The following is a 27,432-nucleotide window of genomic DNA, read 5'->3' on the forward strand; positions in this document are numbered from 1 at the left end:
AAAAAAGGGGGGGTTCCAACCCCTGGAACACACCCCCCCTGGATCAGCCACTGATAACTTACCACCAAGAAATTCCCGATTGTGCTGAAAGTGGAATATAATTTCAATCAATTAAACAACCGGCTGGTTTAACATCTTAATGCTTGAATGCTTTCTGACCAAATAATATTTTGTATATGTATGTTCAACAATTTGAATACACATCACGACTGTAGATGTTATCTTGCACCAATAATTGTAAAATGTAGGTGAAAGTGACCTAGTTTTTACTGTAAACTAATAATAGCTTACCTAATTCCTCTGTAAAAAGTTCTCTATTTTGTTTATGTTCCTCTGTTTCAGATTGTAATGGTACTCTCATGGTTTCTACCATAGTGTACAATACATTTAATATCATCCTGAAACATAATGATATAATGGAATATAGATTCATTTCATTTGTATCTAATATTATAAATTGCATTGTAGAAGATGTTTATTTCCATTAAATGGGCTCATAAGAAGCATAGTACAATTTAAGAGATAAATAAGACAATAACAAAAAGAAACAACAATAGTCTAGTATACTTACTGTTACATAAACATGTAGAACATCAGGAATTACACACATATAAATATATATATTCCCTGTATTGGAAGTCAGTTATTTAATAAATGACTATGTTATAACATTTCCTTTCAGCAGCTACAATTCTTTTAATATCATTCAAGAAAAAATACTGTAGCTATAATAGTTCAATCCCTTCCTGTGTTCCTGTGATAAAATCTCCCAAATGTGAAGGCTTGAACACCTTAATATGCAATAGAAAACCTGTCACTAAACCCAAATTTTGATTGATACCCTCTGGATGATAGTTTGGTAAGACTGATACATACCTCAGGTCTAGACTATCTGCTAAAGATACTGCTGGTTTAATCAAGGCATTTGCTGCAGCTTTTCCATTTCTAAAATGATTGATACATTTGACATGTAGGTTAAAAATTCACAAATTATAATTAAAATAGGAAAAAGTCAGTGCCTTGCTTAATTCAACTTCATTTTATCTTACAAAGTACTCTCACATTCATGATTGAAATCTTTAATCATGTCTATATGTGACAGATTATTATACTCGGATCATGTATATGTGTTATAGAAAAATTTTGGTTAAAATTCTAAAAAAAAAAAAAAAATTCCTTCTAGCAGTATGTAATATCCTACTTTTTGTATTGTCCTATTGCCACTCAATTGACATAAGGGGTAGATGTTTTTTTTTGTTATTCTATTATTATTCTTTTGACAGAAAGGGAAAGATGTTTTGTTCTGTCCTATGGTCACTCATTTGACAGATGGGGTTGTATTAGGCATCTTTTATTTGTACCTCTCAATTGGACAGGATATTTATGGAAATAAACTAGGAAAAAACATTAGCATGCAAATAAATTCAAACCCTCTGTTCCCACGATTTCTATATGTTTTCAAAAGTCTGAGTTTTACAATGGGAAATCCCAGAAATCTTTTAGCCTGATTCAGATCAATGACGGCAATGAAAAACAAGAGGCTCTCAAGAGCCTGAATCGCTCACCTTAATTCTTTTGGTTAAATCTCTCATCAATGATTATTTTGGCTTTTCAATTTATTTAAATGTTTTTGGATCAACCTATTTTCTTCAAAAGCAAAAAAAAAATCATTTTCTACTATGTTCTATTTTAGTCATAGAAGCTATGTTTCTTGACATACAAGGAAATAAAATATAAAATTTATACTAGATACTATGAAACTCATTTAGCCTAGGGTGCAATCAACAGTTTTTTTCTATGACGTCACATTTTTAGGGACCATGCATAAGTGACCCTTAGTGGTGGACTGATTAATAAAGATACTTGTATAAAACTTGATATCACTGGAATCAGAATGTTCTCTAGTTTATAATGAAATAAAAATAATGTGTACTTTTAATATATTAAAAACATTCCATCCAATGAACATGGGGGAAAAAAGCTCTAATTTTGACAGAAAAAACTTGAAACCAGGTCATGTGCACAGACATGAAGACATGATCCATGCACATTTTTCATAATCAAAACTGTATGAAATTTGTAGGTTTTTACCTGGCCTTTCAAAAAAATCTTGTTTCAGGGTACGGTTTCCTGCTCCGAAAAGAGCTACAGTGGCTGCAAATAAGTTTTCAATTTTCACTGCCAAAAAAACAGGATGTTTACAAAGTTGTCTCCCCTCAAAACATGTAAAGTTAATTTAATTTTTAAAAATATTTCAATCATTCAACCTGTTTTAATTGAAAGCTAATTAACTATTTTTTACAATCAAACACAAAAAACATGATACTTTTGCACCAATTGAGTTAATAAACAGGGGTTTCCCTCCATGGTTATTTTTAGTCAGGGAATAACCCCTAGTTTTTTATACGAAACTGTTTATAGCACCCCTAAGTTTGGCTTAAATTGATACAGCAGTTTCAAAGGAGAAGAATTTTTAAAGTAAGTCAACATGATGAACAAATTGTGAAAAAAAGTCTTTAAAGGGCAAAAACTCCTTAAGGGGTCAATTGACAACTTTGGTCATGTTGACTTATTTGTAAATCTTACTTTGCTGAACATTATTGCTGTTTACAGTTTAATTCTATCTATAATAATATTCAAGATAATAACCAAAAACAGCAAAATTTCCTTAAAATTACCAATTCAGGGGCAGCAACCCAACAACAGGTTGTCTGATTCATCTGAAAATTTCAGGGCAGATAGATCTTGAACTGATTAACAATGTTACCCCATGTCAGATTTGCTCTAAATGCTTTGGTTTTTGAGTTAAAAGCCAAAAACTGCATTTGACCCCTATGTTCTATTTTTAGCAATGGCGACCATGTTTGTTGATAAATCAAAACCTCGGATACAATTTATAAACTAGATACCCTAAGGAACATTCAGTTGAAGTTTGGAAGTATTTGGCCCAGTAGTTTCAGAGGAGAAGATTCTTGAAATAGTTTACGATGACAGACGACAGACGACGGACGACAGACGATGACGGACGCCAAGTGATGGCATAAGCTCACTTGGCCCTTCGGGCCAGGTGAGCTAAAAATGGACATACATTGAACACTAAATATCTTCAACCCCATGCCAAAAATATCTGCTGGGGTTATAAATAGTACTTACTCAGTTTCAAAGGATAATAATTCAACAAAAGAAGTAAAAATTCCTTGTTCATACAACATATGCACATTTTTGTGTTCCCAGTCCATCTGTTCTTCTAATGAATTGCATTCTCCAAAAACACCTGAATTAAAAAAAAATATGTTGTGAATTTATTTAATTTTCTTTGTACCAATTTTTGTAAATCACATTTACCTATTTATTTGAATTCAAGATTTGCTTTTGTCTGTTTGAAGCCTACAGAAAATTTGTCATTAGTTGAACTTTAAAATTTGGCCTGTACCCATGAATTAGGCTACCTTGGACAAGATAAAGCACAGCATGAACAGCATTGGTTCTCCTTTCTTCACTGGCTATTTCTAGTTCATTTTGTAGGTACACGATGTGTTTCTTTCTATTTTCACTTGATGTCTCTGTCCACTTTTCATATCCTGCAATATAAGTTGAATCAAAATTATTTTGTAATAAAAAAGTTTCAATGTATACAGTTATTGTCTTGCTTTGTTCATAGATGTGTTTGTTCTCCAAAGGTTTATTTATACCCAGCAAAAGTTAAAATATCTCATTAGATGAATCCCATATATTTTGGTTGCTTAATCAAACTGTAGTCAAATCAAACAAGGAATTAAATAATTAAACTGAGGATGAATATTTTTTGCAATTTATCCCTATCAACATGTTAAACTTAGATCCATTAGTTTTTCGAGATAACAGCCAAAAACTGCACAATTGATGCAAAAAGTATAAAAAGTCAACATTTTTGAGACAACAACCCCTAAACAGGTTATCAAGATTTTCTAAGTAGTTATATGTTGATCATGCTTATCATTTTTGCAATTTTTGCTCCCAAATATAACATCTTGATATCAACTGCAAAGTTCAGTCAAAAAAGATATTTCAGGGGCAATAACTCTGATAAAGGTACTTGGATTATTCTCGATCTTTCATGTTAGCTACAACCTGTTGCGCTGACCATTTTGAAATTTCCACTTTTAGCCTACCTACTATAGTTTTATAGATATTTGACTAAAACTGTGGAAAATAGTTTCTGGGCCTATTACTCCAAAAAGGGTCTACAGAATTTACATATTTTTTAATGTTCAAATCATACTTGGTTTTCAATGTTTAAGTAATCTTTGAAATGTTTTAATTGATAATAGCTGTTAACCTTAGAGGTTTGACATTGATTAATAAATGATTTAGCCAGGAACAAGACTAAAACATGATTGATAAATGTTATTTGGATTTCAAACTCTTACAAACTTCAGCTAATGTGTAGAACATAACTAGACTAAACAGATTATTACTTACAAAGCTGAAAAACGTTAATATTAGAGCAAATAATACAGTTTTCCATAAAACTAACTTCAAAGTTCAAGGTTGTCCCCTTCACTCCCTGAATAAGCTATAAAGATTTCAGTGAATTTTCATGTAATTACATGTTTATTGAATTATTTCAAAATATTCTTCATCCTTTTTTGAAAAGGGATTTTTAGACACCTTGTTTTTATTTGACATTTTGGTAGCACTTCAGTTTCATATTTATTACCTTTTGCTGTGAATCCATCTTCAAAGCACTTTCTATTTAATGTAAACTCACTTTCTTCTGTGTAACTGTATAATTCTACAATATATATTATAGTTGTATAAATTTACAGTATATAAGATTCTCATATCCTTTGGCAATTCAGCCCTTTCTGGACCCATTGTTTAAAAGGCTGGTTCTGAAATAGGTCAAAATTTCTAAAGTGAAGGGTCATAATTATTTTTGAAACCTAAACGGCATAATTATTACTTTAATCACATGGCAATCTTAGCGATCTTTTTTTTTTACAAAGTTTGAAGTTGATCAAAGATACAAACAAACAACAGACTGACAGTCAGTCTGATTCTTATATGCCTTCCATACATAATTAATGGGTATGATAAAAGCATAATATTAAAATCAAAGCACTGTAAGCGCTGTAGGCAGTTAATAAAAAACCAATTCAAGGCATTATTATAAAAACTGTGGCAATGAGGCAAATAATTCATATTTTGTCAAAGTTTTTAAAAGCAACACATATATCAAGTATATTTTTTTCATGGTCATGAGTCTGCAGTGGTATAAGTTTGCAATGATTGCAGTTCTTCTAGTTGATAGTTAACGTTAGTATTGGTAACAACTGTTTGTAGTTCTAATTGACTTTAGTACGAGCTTGTAAAAGTATGAATAAACTTGCTTCCCTGGATAGAAATCTAAGTTTGTGTTCAACAGTACACTAAGTTATCAAACAGAGTGGGTAGGGTGACCCTAAGGACTCTCCCTATATTTTATTTGATCGTCAGTTCTCATACATCGATAGATATGGTTAAATTTAAAGGTGGGGGTTTCGACTGTTTACAATTTCTCAATCAGGAGGGGTGGGGTGACTGCAGGAACTCCCCCTATATTTCATTTTATTTAGAGGTGGGGATCCCAACTGTTTCCAAGTTCTTTAACAGGAGGGGTATGGTGACCACAGGGACTTCTTCTATATTTCATTTGATTTGTTATATAGTCCCATACATGAGTATATATGGTTAAGGGGTGAGGATCTCGAATTTTTCCAAGTTCTCAAACAGGAGGGTGTACAGTGACCATAGGGACCCCCTTATAATTTATTTGATTTGTAATATTATCCCATTCATAAATATATACATGGTTTAAGATTGTGGATCTCGACCATTATAAATTCTCAAACAGGAAGGGGTAGAGTGGCCCCACGAACTCCATCTATATTTCATATGATTTGTTATATTGTCCAATACATGAATATATATGGTTTAGGGGTGGGGATCGATCTTGACCGTTACCAAGTTCTCTAACAGGAGGGTGTACAGTGACAATAGGGACCCCTTATAATTCATTAGATTTGTAATATTATCCAATACATAAAAAATATATGGTTTAAGATTGTGGACCATTATAAATTCTCAAACAGGAAGGGGTACTGTAGAGTGGTCCCACAAACTCCATCTATATTTCATTAGAATAGTTATAATGTCCCAAACATGAATAAATATGGTTTAGGGTTGAGGATCTCGAATGTTTCCAAGTTCTCAAACAGGAGGATAACAGTGACCCTAGCTAGGGACCCCCACATTATTCCTTTGAATTGTAATATTGTCCCATAAATGAATATATATGGTTTAAGTTTGGTGATCTCAACTGTTTCCAAATTTTCTTACCCGAAGGAGAAGAATGGCCCCACGAATTCCACCTATATTTCATATGATTTGTTATATTGTCCCATACATGTACATAGACATAAATGTATATGGTTTAGGGGTGGGGATCTCGACCGTTTCCAAGTTCTCAAATAGGAGGGGTGGGGTGATCCCCAGGGACTCCCCCTACATATTTCATTTGATTTGTTATATTGTCCCCTACATGAAGATATATGGTTAAGGGGTGGGGATCTCGACTGTTTCCAAGTTCTAAAACATGAGGGGATGTGGTGAACCCCAGGGACTCCCCTATATTTCATTTGATTATTTATATATTGTCCCATACATGAATGTATATGGTCGAGGAGTTGGGGATCTCATCCGTATCAAAGTTATCAAACAGGAGGAGGTAGAGAGGCTGAATGGACTCCACCTATATATAATAAGATTTGCTTACATTCATGTATCATATATATATTTGCACTATTTGTGCCTGTTCCAAGTCAGGAGCCTGTAATTCAGTGGTTGTTGTTTGTTTATGTGTTACATCATATTTGTTTTTAGTTAATTTTTTTATATAAATAAGGCTATTAGTTTTCTCGTTTGAATTGTTCCACATTGTCTTATCGGGGACTTTTATAGCTGACTATGTGGTTATGGTATGGGCTTTGCTCATTGTTGAAGGCCCTACAATTACCGATAGTTGTTAATGTCTGTGTCATTTTGGTCTCTTGTGGACAGTTGTCTCATTGGCAATCGTACCACATCTTTTTTTTATATAAGAAACTTCCAGCTATTTTAACTGACCCATCAAAATTGAGAAGAAAAATTACCCCTTGAAATTGCAGTAATATGTATAACTTTAAAAGCATCTAACATGCATTACCGACATTTATCACTGAAAGGAAAATTTATACTGTTTAATACCAGGAACATTGTGTATATTGTTAGAATAAGATAAACTGTTCCCAGCTGTCATTAAAATTTGTGAACAAAATATTTTCTGCTTTTTCCTTCTTTTACATATATATCTTTTGGTTTTCAATTCTAGTCTTCATATTTATTTACCATGCATAGATGTATTTTGTCACTTGTCTGGATTTTTTTTTAAATGATAGCCAAACCCAATTACCATTATCCGCTTCCGGAATCGGATCCAATATTGTAATTTTATCGCGGCAGCCATTGTATGTATGTATGTACGAAGATCCCTCCGTGAACGGAGCACCCCTCGATTGCTGCGAGGGTACAGTGGAATCCTTGTACACTCCCTATCAGGATTAATGGAGATGTGTCACTAACTTATATACAACCCACCACCAGGACAATTCCCAACACAATACAGAGGGAGTGTTAGGAGACACAGGGAAGTCTGTTATTATGGTGGAGGAAGCCGAAGAACTCGGAGAGAACCACCGGGCCACTCGGTGGAAACAGACAAACCAGAGAGATATCAGAAGATTGATATCCAGGTCAAAGCAGGGGACAACTTTGACCAACCGAGGCCCCCAAAGTACCCATTCTAGTTTAAACTCCGGTTTGGGTACCAGGGATGTGTGTGAGAGGGTGAAAATTACCCTTCTGATGTACTGATATTTTTAGCACCCCGAGTGAGAATTAAACTGGGGACCTTCAGCACTTTAGCCATCGGTCTTAACCACTAGACCACAAACTTTATTTTCAATGTTGTTTCTGACAGATGGAGTGAGATACGATTTTACTCGGATTTACACATTAGTTTGTCGGCGATTTTCTGTATAAATTGAACAAATTGAATATCGCTGTCATGAACAGTAATGATGAAAATAAGTTTGAGATTGTTCATTAGAAAACTTTGGTAAAAATATTTGGAAAGTTATTTTTTTATTTTCTTTCAAGGACCGTCGGGCATGTCGGGCGTAGCTAGTAACCAAGTAGAAAGTCCGACTGCTAAAGTGGAAGGTCGCAGACCTTGGACCACCGCTAATTTGAACCCCTGCGTCCTAATTAAAAAGATACGAAAATTTCGTCTTCTTATTCAAAATTGCCGCCAACGATCAGTCGAACTTAATTTTTAATAGACTACTGACGTAGTTGACTACGTATTGATGACAAACAATATTCCTACGACTTTTGCAATTTGGGAAATCTAAACTACTTGTCTTTAGAGATTTTCGGCGATTAAATATTTCATACTTTTATTCTTTGACATCTTAGCCAAAAGCTCATGGGATAATAAAATACATAAGGATACCTAATGTGCTCTACTTCCTTTGTGCAACTTCAAAACTTTTGGGAAAATCGACGATCATTTAAGGTTTTTCTGGTCATATTTTTTGTAATCCAGAATGAAAAGTATGAAAAAAATGTCCAATAAGTTATAAATAACATAGTATCCAGCTAGATAATAACAATGGCACGTATTTCAGCATTTCTTGGGTAGAACACAAATCCAGGGTGCTCGCATAAGGCAGCTTAACTGCCTAATGATAACTGGTTTTTTGCAGCCAGTTTGGTTTAATAATAAGCTCAATCATATAAACTTCTGAACTGCAAGAATTTTTTTTATTCCAAATGAGGTTGTATGCATGCAACATTTTTAATGAGTAGATGAGTAGGACATGTTTTTAGCCTATCCAGTATTGAAACTATTAATCTGTTAATGTTAGCTTACAAAGTAAAACTAGAGAAGAAAACAGAAAGACAGATTTCTTTATTGATTCCACCCACAATAAAAGTACAATGCATCAATAATGAGTAAATGTCAAATGATTTAATAATTTATGTGTTTTTATCTTTGAAATGTAATCAGACAAAACATCAACATTATAGTGTTGCATAACATGTAGCTGCGGAACCATAGCTCTTAGGTCCTTATGTTATTTTTTGACTATTTGCGGACCATAGACTGCAAATAGTAAAAAAATAACAGAAGGACCTTAGAGCTACGGTTCCACAGCTAGTGTTGCATCTGCTTGCCTGTCTTTTCTTTTTTGTTTACCTGTCTGTTTATATTTATAAATAAATAAACAGTATTCATTGATCATGTTGATAGTTGATTTGATTGATTCTATATAGGATTACACAAGAAAGTTGATAACTGTTTAATACATACATTGTAGTGTATTGTTTTCTATGAAACTTTTTTAGCTCTGAATTCAGGTTTAGTGTTTATCGAATCAAATTTAAGAGTTTGAATGAATTAGGACAGGGGGCATGCATTTGACAGCTAATGATCCTTTAAAATCATTGTCAAATAAATGCATTTAAAGAAAAAATTGAACCTTTGAAAAATCATCAATTACAAATGTATTATTCATGTTGTGTACATCTTATTATATTTCTAATAGTCAATAACTATCTGTCAACACTGCTTTTATCTATAGTTTGCTATACCTGACATTTCACTCTGGTAAGTGTCTGCATCATCATACAAAAATTCAATATCTGGACTATCAGTCATACTCTGAAAACCAAAAGGAATTCATCAATTATCTAATTTTTCATAAACAGTCACCTTTAATTTACTCAAAATATTTTAACTACAAATGTACATGTGACTGGGGGTAAAAAAATACATAAATAATTGTTTACTTTTAGTTCATTAATTTTATTTACAAAATGTATTACATCTATATCATACTCTTACTTTTCTAAATTGTATACTACATGTATCTGAAAGCAAATTCTATGATGCAATATAGTACCTGTAGTATACTGATCGAGGACAAGTTACTTCAGAATTTCACATTTTATATCAAATAGATTTAACAGGAAATCTTCACAAATTCAAAAATATTCTTTTAAAATAAAACAGGTTTTTACCAAATGTTTGATTATAAAACACCAAAAAACTTTGAAAAAAGGGGGGAAAAACTTTAAACTATATTTTTAAATGTTTATTTCCTTTTAGAAGTAGTTCAAATCTTTTATTTTACAAAAATATTACATATTACATATTTTGTACTCTAAAAGTCTGAAACTATCTGAAAGCGAATTATATGGTAGTACCTGATAGAGGACTAGTATTTACAGTCAGAATTTCACTTTTTTTATCAAATAGTTTTAACAGGAAATCTTTTGAAAAATATTCTTGAAAAATAAAACAAGTGTAAACCAAATATTAGGTTATAAATATAGATTCTTACACTGCAACAAGTGTATTACGATATTTCTCCACTCGAGACAGTTAAATTTTATTATTTAAAGCGCGAGGCTTGCCGAGCCCTTTAAATTATAAAATTTAACTGTTGAGAGTGGAGAAATATCGTAATACACAAGTTATAGTGTCGGAATCTCTTTCTCTAATGCCTTTTATCGTTCTTTTTCAACGATTTTCATAAAATTGTGCTCTTTATATACAACGTCATCAGGCAAGGTCGCCTTTTTTCATGACGTCACAATAGAAAAATTGAGAAGAAAACAAAACATTTTGACGTCATAATCAAATTTCGACTAATCATTTGCCGAGAACAGATTTTTCACTAGTGAGGAGAAATACTTTTCTCACACCGGTCAGGAAATGTGAAAATAGCACAAACATTAGAGAAAGCACAATAATCTTTAATCTTTGAAAAAAGGAACTTTTTGAAGCTGGAATAATTGTGATACCTAGTAATTTTTAAAAAAATGCCATCTATGTAGGGTTACTTAGCCATGAAATCAAACACTAACACCATATACATAGACACATTTACAAGGTAGACGTTAATTCTGGATTCAAGGATCTTTTAAATCTTGAGAAAGAAGTTGTACAAGAATGAATATATATATTTTTTGAAGCAAAGTTAGATATTGCTACATGTATATCTTAAAACAATTTTCAAAAAAATCAAGGATGTCTTCAAGTGAAAATGTCATGTCTCCATAGATATATCTTCCCACAATGCATTTAATTTTTATACAAAGAATTCAACATTTCCCAATCTGAATATAATTGAATCATATGAAACAAATTATTGACGAAAATGGCAGATGACTGCCAGTTGGCAGGTTTTATTTCTTAAGCAGTGCCACACTCTTTGAATGTTAAAAGAACTCAACAACTTTTTGAGGGGTCTGTATAGGTGGTCTGTTGCAAGGCCAGATTTCTGCCCCTATCCAATATACCTTCATTTACCAATGGCAGTACAAATTTCACCAATCATACCTATTGTATTTGTTGTTAACTTGTTCTCATCCTAATTATGCATGAAATATTTGCCACTGGATGTTAAGCAACCATCAATCAATCAATCAATTTCTGTAGAAAAACAGCATTGAAGGAAATGGTAATGGACAGTAACTGATTTGAGACCAGTATCTAATTCTACTATGGTTTGTAAAATAAGGATTGTGTATCAAATACAAATAATTGTATTCACTAAATTATCACAGTCATGAAGTCACAAAACCTGGTAAGACAATCAAAGTAGTTAGAAAAAAAAAGATATAAAAAAATCGAATATTTAATTGTAAGTTATGAAAAGTATATATTTATATCATATAACTGAGAACCTGTATCATTTAAATTTTACGAAGCGTAAATAATTTAGTCACTGTATAATTTCTGTAAAGTTGGGATGATAATTTTTGACAGCGGAAGTTAAACTGCATTTGTTGATAGGTTTTATTTATTGTTTATCTTGAAACTAATATGTATAGATGTACCTCTGACAGCGAATCTTCTCTTTGCCTCCGCAAGAGGTCCCTTAATTTGGGCAACCCCTCGCCCTTTCGAGGCCCAGCATCCATCATTGTTATTATTGTTTAGAAGGGAGACAATCATGTATACAAAACAGAGTTACTTACCCTTGGAAGCAAGCCATCTCGCCCCACTAGCATATCGACCCACTTTTTTCACCCTTAATGCCAATATTTACCGTCTTCGGTTAAATAAATCTCCTGTGTATTTCAGAGTTATGTTATAATCAATCAGAGTGAAATATATTGTAATAATAATGGACCCTTCATTATGTGGGCTGAGTTTATTTCTTATGAAACAAGAGTTTAGCAATCTGGTTAATTAACAGTGTGTAAATAATACTGGAGACATATATAATGCATTATATATTGCATGTCTCTGATAATACCCACACCAGTTCATCAGGCCGGGTTAGAATTTTACAAAAATCTAATGCATATACACATGTTGAATAATTGAAGGAAGATATAAAAATATAAATACATTTGAAAACAGAAACTTGAGAAAAAAATGAATTTTGATTAAAAAAAAATGAGATTTTTTTTTTGCCAAGATGATTTGTTCCCTTCCAAATCTTAAAATCATCCTTTTTCTCTGCATTTCTTCAACACCCCTATACAGACGACTATAACTGAAATCCTTGATGAAATGGATATCAAAATTGGATAAATTGATTTTATGTATTTCATGCATTTTATGTCCGTCATTTATGCGGTCCAAGTCACCGGCCGAGGAGAGCTAATTCAACATCTGCATGCATGATACGCACATATATGAATTTATCATATGTTAAATTATAATGTTAAATTAGTTTTGAAATGTGTTAATTATATAATGAGTTGTTTTGTTTTGATGTATGCCATCAGAGACATATAATACATTGTCGATTATATGTCTCTGATGCCATCTACCCAATTGAGGTATAACTGCATTATTTTCAATATTTTTTCTCTCTCAACCCAACGGTGACTGGGGAATAGAAATAAGGTCACTTTGGTTTTCTCCCGACCGGCAGTAAAACGCTTGCCAAAGTGGGGCGTCCGATTGGCTGTGCGGGATGCATCAAGTTCGCAGTCACGTCCGGTCAGAATGGAGACGTTATTAAAATCCGATGCTACGTGTAAAGAGAGTGTCACGTTCTTTGCACGTTAAGAACCCTTGCAACAACTCATTGATGGGTCCGTAGGTGGTCCCTTGAAAAGCAAAATTTCTTTTCCTATCCAAAATACCCTTATTTTCCAGTGGTAGTCCAAATTTCCCCGACCATCATCCTAGATGGACTTTATTATGACAAGACTTACCTATTGTATTTATTGTGAACTTGTTTCTCGTCCTGAATATGCATGAAATATGTGCCACTGGACGTTAAGAAACCAACAATCAATCAATCAATCAATTTTATATAGGAAACATCTTTGCTAGCCAAGGGTTACGATCCACTCCCGTGAATAGAACGGGAGTGGATCGTAACCCTTGGCTAGCGAAGATGTATAGGACAGGGACTTTCTATATTTCTACTAACGAAAGTATAGAAAGCCCCTGGATAGGACAACCACTCTATTTGCAGGGTCGCAGCATTTATACACATATATGCGTTTATCTTTAGAAACAAATTACCAGATAATATAGTTATGTATATTACACGTAAATGAAATAAAATTTAAAAAAAAAACAACCGAGACTACTTTTGTATTTACACTGTACACATCGGACTGAAAATCAATTCAAAACTATGATATGATCTTTAAATGGAAAACTCAAAGAAATTCTGTCGGTTACAAAACATTCAGAAAGCTATAGTCTCAATGTTATGGAATAGATAAGTTTCAAGCTCTGGCAATATTGGCAAAACACTCTTGATCTGCATGATATATTTTAATATTAAAGTAAATAGAATAGAATGTGAAAATGATGTTAACCTACTGGGAGTTACATTCGATTGCAGATTAAATCTTGATAAACATATATATGACATTTGAAATAATGCCTCTCGTCAAATTTATGTTCTACAACGTATTGGTATATATATGAAAAATCTTGGTTCGTGTGGTTGTCTAACATTTTATTATTCTTTTATTTTGTCTAATCTGAATTATCGCCCAATCACCTGGCATTCCATGTGAGAGGGGAAAAACTCAGTTAAGATAGGAATAAATCCAAAGGAGAGCCTTGAGATTTGTTTATGAGGATTATGATAGTTCTGACATATATAGATCTATACGTAACTCGAAACTTCCATCTCTTAAAGTCAGAAGAAAACGATCAATATAGCTACACAAACTTTTAAAATTATACGCTAAATGGCTCAACCATATATTTAGATATTTTGAAAAAAAAACCACACAAATTTGATACAGTTGAACAGCCTCAGGTAAGAACAAAAAGCTATGACATCAATTTTTGGTCAATAAGCCGCTGCTAAAATTTTGGAATGAACTATCCCAGGTTTTAGAGAAGTAAACAATTTTAAACAAATCTTTTAAACTTATTGTTACCTGTAATGGTAGTTCATGCGAATGTAATGCCTGTAAATAATTAATGCTTAATTTATAGGGGTTTTCTGCTCAATGTGCTTAAACTGCTTACTAGTATGTGTTTGAAGTGCTTTTAATATGACTGCAAACAATTTTTGGGATCATATAATGGTATTATGTTGTCATCGTTGTCGTCTGAAGACACATTGGTTTCCGGACATTAACTTTAGTTTTAATGAATGGATTACTATCAAATTTAGTAAGAAGGTTCAATACCCCCAAAAGGAAGGTTGGGATAAATTTGGGGATGATGGTCCATGGAACACTACACATTATCTTGAGGTGCTGCACACATGTGCCAAATATCAAAAGATTTTGTCACAGGGCAAACAAATCATGCTCCTTACACAAAAGTGTAAATAAAAATCATCTTTTTACTTTGAAGTCAAAGGTCAAAGTACAGCCAAAAATTGTATTGTAGGTATCTGTGGCATTGACTTATGATCTACATGCCAATTCAATGAAAATGTTCTTGCATTTTCCAACTAAGTACTTTCATGGTGAAAATTTGTACAAAAAAGGACAAGAAATGTATAGTGTACATTTTATGGTTTCTATGGCAACCAAATGAACAAAGTGGTGATGAGACTGCAGCTTTTTTTCTTTAATTTTTTTTCATCAAAATCTATCACTTAAACATGATAATACAATAAAGATGCAAAAGTTTATGGTATTTTGCAACTTAATCGATGTAATACCATTTTGGTTTGCCAAAGCATAATTTTTCTCAATTTTCTCTATTTTTGCATTTTTTTTTTTTATTTTTTTTTTTAAATAAAAAAGATACCAAAAGTTTTATTTCCATTATGTTTTACACCAACATAGAACTAGACTTTCATATAGGTAATTTAGTCATAAGTCATCTGGTAATGAATAATTGAAAACGGTTAGAAACTGTTTTTTTTCAATTTTCCTTATTCTAGCATTTTTTGTCGAGCCTGCGACTTTTGTCGCAGAAAGCTCGACATCGGGATAGTGATCCGGCGGCGGCGGCTATGGCGGTGGCGGCTATGGTGGTGGCGGCTATGGCGGCTGCGGCGGCGGTGTTTGCTCACTTCTTAAAAGCTTTATATTTTAGAAGGTGGAAGACCTGGATGCTTCATACTTTGTACATACACTTGACCTCGACCTCATTTCATGGATCAGTGAACAAGGTTAAGTTTTCGTGGTCAAGTCCATATCTCAGATACTATAAGCAATAGGTGTAGTATATTGGGTGTATGGAAGGACTGTAAGGTGTACATGTCCAACTGGCAGGTGTCATCTGACCTTGACCTCATTTTCATGGTTCAGTGGTTATAGTTAAGTTTTTGTGTTTTGGTCTGTTTTCCTTATACTGTAAGCAATAGCTCTACTATATTTGGTGTATGGAATGATTGTAAGGTGTTCATGCCTAGCTGACAGGTGTCATATGACCTTGACCTTATATTCATGGTTCAGTGGTCAAAGTTAAGTTTTTGAGTTTTGGTCTTTTTTTTCTATTACTATATGCAATATGTCAACTTTATTTGGTGTATGGAAATATTTTATGATCTATATGTCAATTGCGCAGGTTTTATTTGACCTTTACCTCATTTTCACGGTTCATTACTTTGTGTTAAGTTTTTGTGTTTTAGTCTGTTTTTCTTAAACTATAAGCAATAGGTCAACTATATTTGTTGTATGAAGAATTGTTAGCTGTACATGTCTTCCTGGAATGTTTCATCTGACCTTGACCTCATTTTCATGGTTCAAAGGTCAATGTTTAGTTTTCTTGGTTTGTTAAATTTATGTGACAGTTGTAATAAAGCTTTATACCTAGGACTATCAACATAATATCAATGATTCGTAAAGGAGGCGAGACAATTCAGTGTGCACTCTTGTTTACCTTATTTTTTGAAAAAAATCAAAGAGATACCAAAAAAAATATTTTTATTATTTTTAACACCAACATAGTACTAGACTTCCATATAGGTAGTTTAGTCATACCTGCTGTTTTTCTCCGATGACGGATAATTGAAAACAGTTGGAATCTGGCTTTTCTCAATATTCTCAATTTTCCTTATTTTAGCATTTTTTACCTTATTTTTAGAAAAAAATCCAAAAGATACCCAAAATTTTATTTTCATTATTTTTTGCACCAACATAATACTAGACTTCCATACAGGTAGTTTAGTCATAAGTGTTGTCTTTCTCCGATGATGGATCATTGAAAACGGTTAGAAACTGGCTTTTTCCCTATACATTTCAATAAAAATTAGCAGTTTGAGCCCTTATATTGAATTTCATTAAAAAAAAATGTCAAATTCACAAATTTAAAAAAAAAAAAATATTTTCCCAGTCAGTATGTTATACTGAAAGGGTAAAATATGTGTTTGACCAATTTTTTTTTTTTTTAGTTGAACAGTCCTGCCTGGTGCTCTCTGACATTGCCTCTGATTTTCTTTGGTTGTGCTGCTCTTTTGTATGCTGTATGTTTCTGTATACTGATTATTCGTCTATATAAATATTAAAGCTTTTGCACTAACACGAGCAACACAACGGTTGTCACACGTGGAGCAGGATTTGATTACACATCCGGAGCACATGAGATCCCACCCAGTTTTTGGTGGAGTTCGTGTTGCTTAGTCTAGTTTTCTACGTTGTGTGTTTGAGAACTATTGTTTGTCTGTTGGTCCTCTTCTCCTTTATAGTGTTGGCAGTCTATTTTCGACTTATGCGTTTGAATGTCCCTCTGGAATGTTCCGCCTTTCCTTAATAAATACATCAAACAGTCTACTAAATTCTCTAAAAGTCAGGGCCCTTTAGATTTTTTTTTCAAAACGAATGACGTCCATGACATTAGTTATATATTCACTTATGTTGTAATATTATAATCTTAAGTAGCCTACGTCCTAATTGGATGGTAAACATTTCGTTATAGAGAGATGCAATTGAACTTTATAAAGTGTTTATGTCCCAGAAAAACGGAAGAGTGTCCACTTAATCATGAGTACCAATAATTATATATATACATATATATATTAAGTCACTGACATCATTTTGATACTTTATATTTGGAAACGTATTTAACGGGTAAGTATCTTTTGTCGAAGTTAATTGTATATTTAGTATTCAGCTTAGGAATTACTCAAAAATAATCTTACTTTTATGACTTAAATGATTATGATATTTAGTTTTCAGTTTTGGAATTACTCTGAAAAATTATTTTATTTTTATGACTTATAAATGATAATGTGAAGAATAATTTATATTTTAAAGTTTAAATCTTTTCTGATATTCAGGAATTGGGTATCAATGCTGATCAACTTCGTTCTTTATTTTGGCCTTTTCAGCTATTTTGATTTGAATATCACTGCATGATGAGTCATTTGTAGACATTATGCGCATCTGCATAGTCCATGTATTACATTTTAACCTGTGTATCTATGATGAGCTATTAATCGCACTTTTTCATCTATACTGTCAAAACAATAATATATATTACGAATATAAATCAATTTTTAAAATAACATCGCAATACATCTGTCATAATAGTGAGAGGTTTAGCGCTATAACATCAGGTTCAATCCACCATTTTCTACATTTGAAAATGCCTTTACCAAGTTAGAAATATGACAGTTGTTGTCCATTCGTTTGATGTGTTTTGTCGTTTGATTTTTCCAATTGATTAGGGACTTTCCGTTTTGAATTTTCATCGGAGTTCAGTATTTTTGTGATTTTACCTTCTAATACTGCATTGGCAATTGTCTGTTTTTCCTTTGAGTTTTTGTCCCTTGTACTTCTGCCAAAGAAGACCCAGAAAGCTGCCAAGTAAAAAGTGTTTATTGTTTTTACAGTATATTGTTTTGACAGTATAGATGAAAACGTTTTGCTGCACGTTAAAAAAAGTAAACATTACCAAGGATGCATCAGATTCTGAAACGGTCTAATGTCTCGAAAACCCAATACATCTTTAACAGCAGCACACAAATATTCAAAAACAGAACCAAATGGTTCGAATAGTCGGATTAGTCGAATGAGTTGGAACGTTCAATGAGGGGGAATTTGGTCTAGTATACAAAATACAACATTGTAAGATGAGATACCGTGATCTACTACTGAAATGTAATAAAATCCTTTATTATTCTTGAAACAAACAGGAACAAGAAGAATGAAGATAACAATTGTTTTAGGATTTGTTTTCCTGGTTTTGGCATCAGATTTGGTGATGGGACGTCCAGCGGAAAGACAAAAGGTAAACTGCAACAGATATGCTATTGAAATGTTCAATCAAAACAATCATAATCATCTGAGAGAAAGACTGTGTAGTTGAAGGCGTAGAAAAAGAAGAGAGAGAGAGAGAGAGAGATGAAAAGAAAACAAGCACCAAAAGGGAGATATTCCTTTGTATGGTTAAAAAATCGAGTTTGGATATGAATTTTGTTTAAAAATAATACCATTATTATATGTTGCGTATGTTTAAATTATATTGCGACTATTAATGAACTTCTTTCTCAAGGTGTAATGCGTTGAATTTACACCAATACACAATGTGATTTATTTCTCTACAATTTGGTTAGAAGTCATAACGCTTTATTTCAATTTAGCTGTTGTGTTTTCAGAGATGGGACTTCTTTTCAAGAGCTCGTAATGTCTTTAGTGATTTAGGAGATAAGATAAGGTAAGCCTGTTTTGTTAATAGCAAAAGTGGAATTCTAAATATATGCAACGAAAATCTTGTAGCTGTATAAATTGTAAACGGTCTTGACCTCGAATTATTTCGGATATACCAAATCACTATTGCCAGCAGCATGAACATCTCCATTAAGTTGGAGTTTGCAAACAATACATGTTTTTTTTTTGTAAAACTGATAAATTTTGTCATTGTAAGGGTTAACATTTTGCCATTTTCATAAATTGTTGTTAAAAAATATATGCAAAGGTTGCCTGCTGCGTTTTATAGATTTCAAAATTAAAGAAAAATAATCTTGTATCATATAGCAATCTCCAGTTTCTCAAAAAGTGTTTTCATACAATTACAATACCTTAATGTTGTTGTTTTTTGTTGTTTTTTTTTTTTTACAGTAAACACTTTTCAGAAGTTTATCATTAGAATCGTGTTGTTAATTATAGTAATAAAAACAGGTCAATGCAAACATTGGGAATAGTTTTCTCCTCTTGGCTCTTTTAATCTGAAACCGTTCAATTTTTACTTTCAAGGCATCAACCTATAATGGTTTACTATTATAAATTGGTATTTGGATGGAGAGTTGTCTTATTGGCACTCACACTTCTTCCCACATATATCAAAGCAGACATATTTTTTATTTGTTTATCATAGAATGAATGAATTCATTTCTATATTTAAAGTGATGCCGCGGACGATGTTGGTGACTTTGCTGAGGGAGTGGCAGACCGAGCCAGAGAAGGCATTGTCCATGCTGTTGGCCATCTAGAGGACTTTGGTGATAAGGCAGGCGACAGAATTGGCGAAGCTGCACAGAATGCCAGAGATGCCATCAACAACTTATAAATGTTTACAAGCCATAGACAACTTTCTGTATTTTTGATATTACATCAGTTTAAATAAATATAAAGCAACCAGATTGTTCTTATTTCATTACATGTCTAGGCCTTAGAACAATACTTTTTTGTTACATAAGCAGAAGATACTTTTTTGTTACATAAGCAGAACATACCTTTTTGTTAAATAAGCAGAAAATACATGTTGTTACATATGCAAAGCAGACAAAAAAAAATTGTAACATATTATGCAGAAACTTTTCCTTTGGTTACATTTGCAGAAACTATACTGTATGTGTTACAATTGCAGAAACTACTCTTTCTGTTACATTTGCAAAAACTTCTTTTTTTGGTAATTTTTGCAGAAAACACTCGCTTTATTACATTTGCAGAAAATGCTCTTTTTTGTTACATATGCAGAAACTACTCTTTTTGTGACATATGCAGAAAACACTTTTTGTTACACATGCAGTAATCACTTTTTTTGTTTCATTTAAGTCAAATATTTTATTGGATATAGAGCATATATTAATAAGAAATAAATAACGTATTCCAAGTGTACGAAACAAACATGACATATATAATATGACAAATAATGCAAAGGCAACATAAAGCATAACAAGAGAAAAAAGTGAAATCACAAAAATATTGAACTCCGAGAAAAAATAAAAATAGAAAGTCCACTATCAAAAGGTAAAATAAAAAGCTCAAACGCATCAAACGAATGGATAACAACTGCCGTATTCCGGCTTTGGTACATGCATTTTCTTATTTAGAAAATTGTGGATTGAAACTCAAAACTTCGGTAATATTTAAGTCAAATGATGATTGAAAAACAAAAGTTAAGTTATAAACTGTGACATATTTACATCTATATAAAAGAAGATTTTGCCAAGATGATTTTTTTCCCTTTTAAATCCTACACTCATCCTTTTCCTTTACATTTCTTCGGCACCCCTATACATCCGACTAAACAAATCCTTGATGAGATGGATAAATTGGATAAATGTATTTCATGTCCGCTATGTCCAATTCAGTAGCTGAGGAGAGTGGATTCAACAACTGCATTATACGTACATATATGAATTTATCATATGCTAAATGATGATGTAAAATTATTTTTTAAATGAATTACTGATGTAATGTGTTATTTTGTATTGGCACTCATACCACATCTTCCTATATCTATGATTATATTGTTTTTTTAATATTTAAGTAAATAGAATAGAATGTGAAGGTGATGTAAAGCTACTGGGAGTTACACTAGATTCCAGATTAAATCTGGATAAACATATAAATAAGATAATTGTAAGGATCATTCTCATTCTCATCAACTTAATGCTCATAAACGTATTGGTAGATATCTGGATAGGCTTAGTTCGTGTGGCTGTCTAACAAATTATCATTTCTATATTTTGTCACCGTTTGTTTTCATAAGAAGAAAAAAACACTTTAATAAGATGAAATAAATCCAAGTGAAAGCCTTGAGATTTGTTTATGAGGATTATAATAGCTCTGACATATGCAGATCTATACGTTAATCAAAACTTCCATCTCTTAAAAGCAGAAGAAAACGATCAATATAGCTATAGAAACTTTTAAAATTATAAACTCAATGTCTCAACCATATATTTAGATGATTTGAAAGAAAAAATAATTTATACAGCTGAACAGACTTGGGTAAGAACAACAAGCTTTGACATCATTTTTTGTCGCTAAGCAGAGCTCTGCAAAATATGTTGGATTGTACTATCCCAGGGTTTTAGAGAAGATCTTTTTAACCATTTTTTGGAAATAATTGTTTCCGGGAATGGTAGTTCATGCCAATTCAATGCATGCAAATAATTAATGATTAGTTCATAGTACTTTTCTGGTCAACGTGCTAAAACTGCATATGTATTTGAAAGTGCTTTATATGCTTCTAATATTGATTGATTACGGTACTTTTATATTTCTGCATCTACACGGGTGTCATTCGGTTTATCGAGGGAAACGATCGTGAAAGAATATCTAACGTCGGTCAAGTATTGAGAGACGATCGTGAAAGTTCTGGTAACGGATCGTGAAAAACATTTAATCGAGAAGACAAACGAAAGGTCAATACATATTCTAATTTAATTAATTATACAGACAAATTTACGACAAAATGAAACTGTCTGTCAAAATGGTTCAACATTATGATCAGTATGTGAGAATATCCAGTTTTAAAAGTATATAGTTATTACAAAACAGCAAAAGACAGATTGCTTCTCGACATTTCAGTGACCTAAAAAATGTAAACAAACATGATTTTTTTCCCAAAATCGACTAGAAAAAATACTTTTATACGAATAAGGGCATTCTGTTTGAATTAATCAAATGGTTCTCATAGTTATTTTGTATAAACATAATATGAAACTTGGTAAATAAAGATCTATTTACACAAAATTAGATTTTCCGGATCGTGAAAGATCACGAACCGCATTTTTGAAGATCGTGAAAAGGATCGTGAAAGATCTGATGTTACGAAGACGTTCAAATTATTCTTCAATTATATCATAATTAATATTTGTTATTTATATTAAGAAAAGCTATATAGGTCAACATCCTCAATAGGTTTAAGCTTTTCAAAGTATTAATATTTTCAGAAAATGAAATGTAAAATGGTAGGTTGATTTTAGGATGAAGCTTTTTATTGTCATGTGAAGTACTCACTTATTACGAGTTATAGGATAGCAACATTTTATATATTGGATCATATAAAAGAGGGACGAAAGATAACAAAGGGATAGTCAATACATGTATATCTGCATGTTTCATGTATGACCATGATGACGTCAATTGTATTTGATATATTGAATGATAGTAAGATGTCTATGCCTGGCTTTCGGTCAGGGTTCATATACTTTTGACCTAATTTTTCGAATTAATTTACCAAGCATAACTTTTTCATTTGTCAGTCTCTAAGGCACTGTAAGAATCGGAACACATTTATTTGGTCTACGGGATATTTGTAGAGATCTGTATGTCATGGTTCATCATACCTTGCACTCTTTTTATGAACCATTGACAATCATACTTTAAAATATATATATATATGGGATATGATTGCCAAAGCGACAACTATCCACAAAAAACAAAATGACACAGACATTAACCACTATAGGTCACCGTATAGCCTTCAACAATGAGCAAAGCCCATACCGCATAGTCAGATATAAAAGGTCCTGATATGACAATGTAAAACAATTCAAACGAGAAAAATAACGGCCTTATTTGTTTTAAAAAAAAATAAACGAAAAACAAATATGTAACACATAAATAAACGACAACCACTAAATTACAGGCTCCTGACTTTGGACAGACACGTTAATAAACAATGTGGCAGAGTTAGACATGTTAGCGGGATCCCAACCCTCCCCTAACCTGAGACAGTGGTATAACAGTTCAACATAAGAACTAACTATAAAAATCAATTGAAAAGGCGTAACTTAACAACTGGACAAAAATACATGGTTTGGTGTTCTATAGTCTGTAGTATATAGTTATACCAATCCACATCTACGTTGTATATACAGAACTTAAGACAAAATGTTGGTTATCGCTCCATCTCAAATTACTCATGAAAGATGATGTTTTGTTGTAATTTTTTGTTTGATGAATATCATTTTGGTTTAAACGTTGCACATCCATATTATTGGCTAAATAGTGTCGGTCTGCCTGAATTGCACTTGACCGATTCTCAGAGCTGAATCTTTCAAACTTATTTAGAGACGTTTTTAGTTGTTGTTTTTTTTTAACTTTCGAGGTAAAGTGTTGAATAAAAAAAATAGCTTAAATGTTCATCCATATCAAAATATTTACAGGCTTCAACCAGTTGCAGGTTTATCAAAAATACTGATTTCTGATTACTAGTAATAAATCTGGTCACGCATTATCATTCACGATCAAAATAATGCGTTGCTTGGTCTTTCACGATCAAGTTTGATAGATATTCAACAAATTCAAGGTTTTCATATACAAATTAATGCTTTTAAAAGAAGAACATACCCTAATTTTACTGTACTTTCAGTGTGACGAATATTATTCAGTTACCTTAATTATGTTAAAAAGTTCTAAGTTTATCTGTTAGAAAGTCGGCAAATGTTTAAATCCTTTCACTTTTGTTTCTAAATGAAGTACGTTAATTACGGTTGTAATAGGTGTCAGACCACCAATTATAAATCCCTATCTGTTCAACCAAATTTTGCAATTTTCACAGCTTTCTAAAATTTTTACCTTAAGTTTAACTTCATAGAAACCAGGTATATCCTGAATTGTGCATGTTTCAGCTTTCTACATGCCAATTTTCAGCATACCTTTAAAGCCTTCTAACAAAATAACTGACCTTTAAATAGAAGTACTCCAAAACAAAAACCTGGTTTTCTGGAAATCTAAAATTAGCATACTATGGAGCGCATTAATCCTCAATTTTTAATGCAAACTCATAGACAAGTAAATTTTGGCTCAAAATGATCTAGATATATTTATCTTTCACCAAAAGTTTCATTTCTGCAAATTCGTTTGTTAGTTTAAGTAAACAAGGACATCAAAAGCACTATTTTGTGTCAGAGTAGGTCTACTTTTACATACGTTCTAAATTGGACGGAGTAATTGGTGGTCTGACACCTAAATACGGAGAACGATTTCCGAAGTTTTGGTACTGGTTCCGATCCTATCTAGTTGAAAAGTAAGTGCTTGATATTAAATTACTATAGGCGTTGTACTAAAACGTAACAGTGATACGGAATATATTTATTTCTGTTTAGAGATTATATGCATTTTGGTTAGAGATTATTCTAGTATATAAGTAGAGTTTCTCGCAACGTTAATCAGTTCGATCGTCAGAGCTCCCAGAGTGAAGACTAAAGAAAAGGTAATTATAACTATTTCTGAATAAGGAGTAGCTTACCAAGGACCTTTGGTTAATATTTTAAAAGCAAGAGCCAATTGTACTATCTGAATAAGGTGGTGACATATTGTCCTGTGGTATATAAGTAAGGTGACAACGTGATACTGTCCCTTTGGACCAGTGACACCTTGGCCCTGAATAAGGACCAGGGGCGCACTGGAAACCATAATTCCATATTACCTTTTAATCAAAGAACTAAAGTACTGTAAGGCAAATAGGTTTATATTCATATATCATATACTTTTGAAGTAAGGTTAAGATATAGCACCAATTAAGCGTTCCTTGTGTAGTATTCCTTTGTTAGATTAAGGGTTTCATTTTGTATACTTACCGGAAGTAATCTTTTGTTAATTGTTGATAGACTTTTATATCTAAGGTTAATTGGTTCAGGAAACACGTTACCATTTGTCAGGGTTAGCCAACCATACCCAACAAACCCAGGGAAGTAACCCTGGTACGGATCTACAGGTACATAAAGTACCATCTGGCGTGTAGGACCCCCTGCACGTTACAGAATTTGGTGGCAGCGGTGGGATTTGTTCGCTGTATAGTTGGTTAGTTGGATATATCAGTCAGTAGAGTCGAACATCCTTTTTTTTTTTGGATAAATATGGATAAAGCTGAAAATTTATCTGCCCAATTGTCTAGGCTTGAAAAAGATCTTCAGGACACCTTGTCAAGAAGTCGTCATTCACATTCTACACCCATTCACGGGTTTGCAAGTGACTCAGGGATTATTACTACACAGCGTAATGACAAAACGTATGTTGACAAAACAACCCCGATTCACAGTACCTCAGTTGGTCCACCTCATATAGGTATTGGCGCAAGACCAAAGGTCTTCAAAGATATAGAAGTCCCAAATCAGTTGAAACTTCATGATATTCAAATTGTTAAGGAAAACCCCGTCAGCTTGTTCGATAAGAAGTCACCCGGGAAAGCCCCAGGGGCAAGCATGAGTAAGCGTAGAGATATTAAGGTTGCAACGTACGATGGGTCAGGTGATTGGAATGACTACCGGTCACATTTTGAGGCTTGTTCCTCTATTAACGGTTGGGATGATCTAGAGAAAGGGTTGTACTTAGCGGCTTCCATTAGAGGTCAGGCTCAAGGTGTTCTTGGGGATTTATCAGATGACAAGAAAAGTAATTTTGACCAGTTGGTTCGATCTCTAGAAGAGAGGTTTGCTCCCCCAAATCAGTCAGAGTTGTACCGGGTACAATTGAAAGAAAGGAAGCAGAGGGCTTCAGAGACGCTTCCTGAGTTAGGACAAACGATACGCCGGCTTGTGAATAAGGCGTACCCCACTGCCCCAGGAGAAGTCAAAGAAACATTGGCTAAAGAACACTTTTTGGATGCATTGATTTATACGGAAATGCGTATAAAAATAAAACAATCACGGCCCCCTGACCTTAATTCCGCTATATGTTTAGCTGTAGAGTTAGAAACATTTTACAAGGCAGAGAAGCAATTTGAAGTAGGGAAAGCCCATTTAAGAGTTGTAGACAATAATGAACATGTGGTTAGAGAGTCTGAGTCTCATGATAGGTTGTCAGATAAAATAGAGGACATGTTAGCAGCATTTAATGATCAATTGGTAAATATGCGTAAAGAGTTAGATGAATTTAAGAACAAAGCCAACATGTCTGGGCCAGTTGATAGGTCAAAATTTCTTTGCTATAATTGTGGTAAACCCGGCCACATGGCTAGAAATTGTAATGCTCCTAGAAATATGAGACAGAACAACCAAGGATCACCAGGACCCTCGGTTAGGCGTACGAACCACCGTAGTGGTAAACGGAAACATAAATCTTTGTACCTTGGCTCAAACACTCTTAATGATGAGGCAGGGCTCTATGTAGAGTTATTTATAAATGGAATCCCTGCCAAGTTTCTTATTGATACAGGGGCTACAGTTAGTTTGGTCTCTGATACTCTATTTGAGAAATTGAAGTCCCGTGATAGGCCAAGTGTACTGCAGGTCACCCAGGAAATAATAGCAGCCAATGGAGAGTCTTTAAAAATCATTGGTAAGGCACTGTTTTCTCTTAAGCTTGGTAGTTTTCACACTGTCATTGAAGGTGTTATAGCAGGTTTGTCAGTGGAAGGTATTCTTGGACTAGATTTTCTGCAAACAAACGGTTGTAAAGTTGATTTAGGCAATAAAGTAATGGAAAGGGATAATCAACATATACCCTTGTTACTACAGGGAAAGTTAGGTGTTTATCGGGTGGCAGTCAAAGACAAAGTTAGCATAGCCCCAAGGTCCGAGGTAGTTATCCAAGGTGAAGTACTGAACTATGATTCAGCTGTTCAGGTGACTGGCATTATTGAACCCAGTGAAGAATTTCTTGATAGAGGAAAGGCTCTTGTAGGAAAGTCTGTTGTAATGTCTGATAAAACAGTTCCTGTTAGGCTGTTGAATATAAGTGACAGTGTTCAAGTATTAAATGTCGGTACTGTGGTCGGAAATCTCAGTGGAG

General features: G+C 33.1%; 2 protein-coding genes across 4 annotated transcripts in view; one reads left to right on the top strand and one right to left on the bottom strand.

The window, feature by feature from the left end:
• LOC134700395 (striatin-interacting protein 1 homolog) overlaps window positions 1-12,086 on the bottom strand; it is a 31,739-nt gene extending 19,653 nt beyond the window's left edge. For all 3 annotated transcript variants that reach the window (XM_063561783.1, XM_063561782.1, XM_063561781.1), the window contains exons 1-7: window positions 11,968-12,086; window positions 9,715-9,784; window positions 4,700-4,774; window positions 3,450-3,581; window positions 3,154-3,274; window positions 877-945; window positions 292-398 (exon numbers count right to left, since the gene is read on the bottom strand). In XM_063561783.1, the coding sequence (XP_063417853.1) occupies window positions 292-398; window positions 877-945; window positions 3,154-3,274; window positions 3,450-3,581; window positions 4,700-4,774; window positions 9,715-9,784; window positions 11,968-12,054 (661 nt within the window). In that variant the 5' untranslated portion in view covers window positions 12,055-12,086. The remainder of the gene's footprint in view (window positions 1-291; window positions 399-876; window positions 946-3,153; window positions 3,275-3,449; window positions 3,582-4,699; window positions 4,775-9,714; window positions 9,785-11,967) is intronic.
• A 5,384-nt stretch (window positions 12,087-17,470) lies between these two features.
• LOC134700361 (uncharacterized) lies at window positions 17,471-20,102 on the top strand. The gene is made up of 4 exons (XM_063561719.1): window positions 17,471-17,589; window positions 18,657-18,751; window positions 19,119-19,177; window positions 19,867-20,102. Exons 2-4 carry the CDS (start codon window positions 18,668-18,670, stop codon window positions 20,027-20,029), a joined length of 306 nt encoding a protein of 101 aa, XP_063417789.1. The 5' UTR covers window positions 17,471-17,589; window positions 18,657-18,667; the 3' UTR covers window positions 20,030-20,102.
• The last annotated feature ends 7,330 nt before the right edge of the window (window positions 20,103-27,432 follow it).

The sequence above is a fragment of the Mytilus trossulus genome, unplaced genomic scaffold, assembly GCF_036588685.1.
Source record: "Mytilus trossulus isolate FHL-02 unplaced genomic scaffold, PNRI_Mtr1.1.1.hap1 h1tg000138l__unscaffolded, whole genome shotgun sequence".
Taxonomy (NCBI): domain Eukaryota; kingdom Metazoa; phylum Mollusca; class Bivalvia; order Mytilida; family Mytilidae; genus Mytilus; species Mytilus trossulus.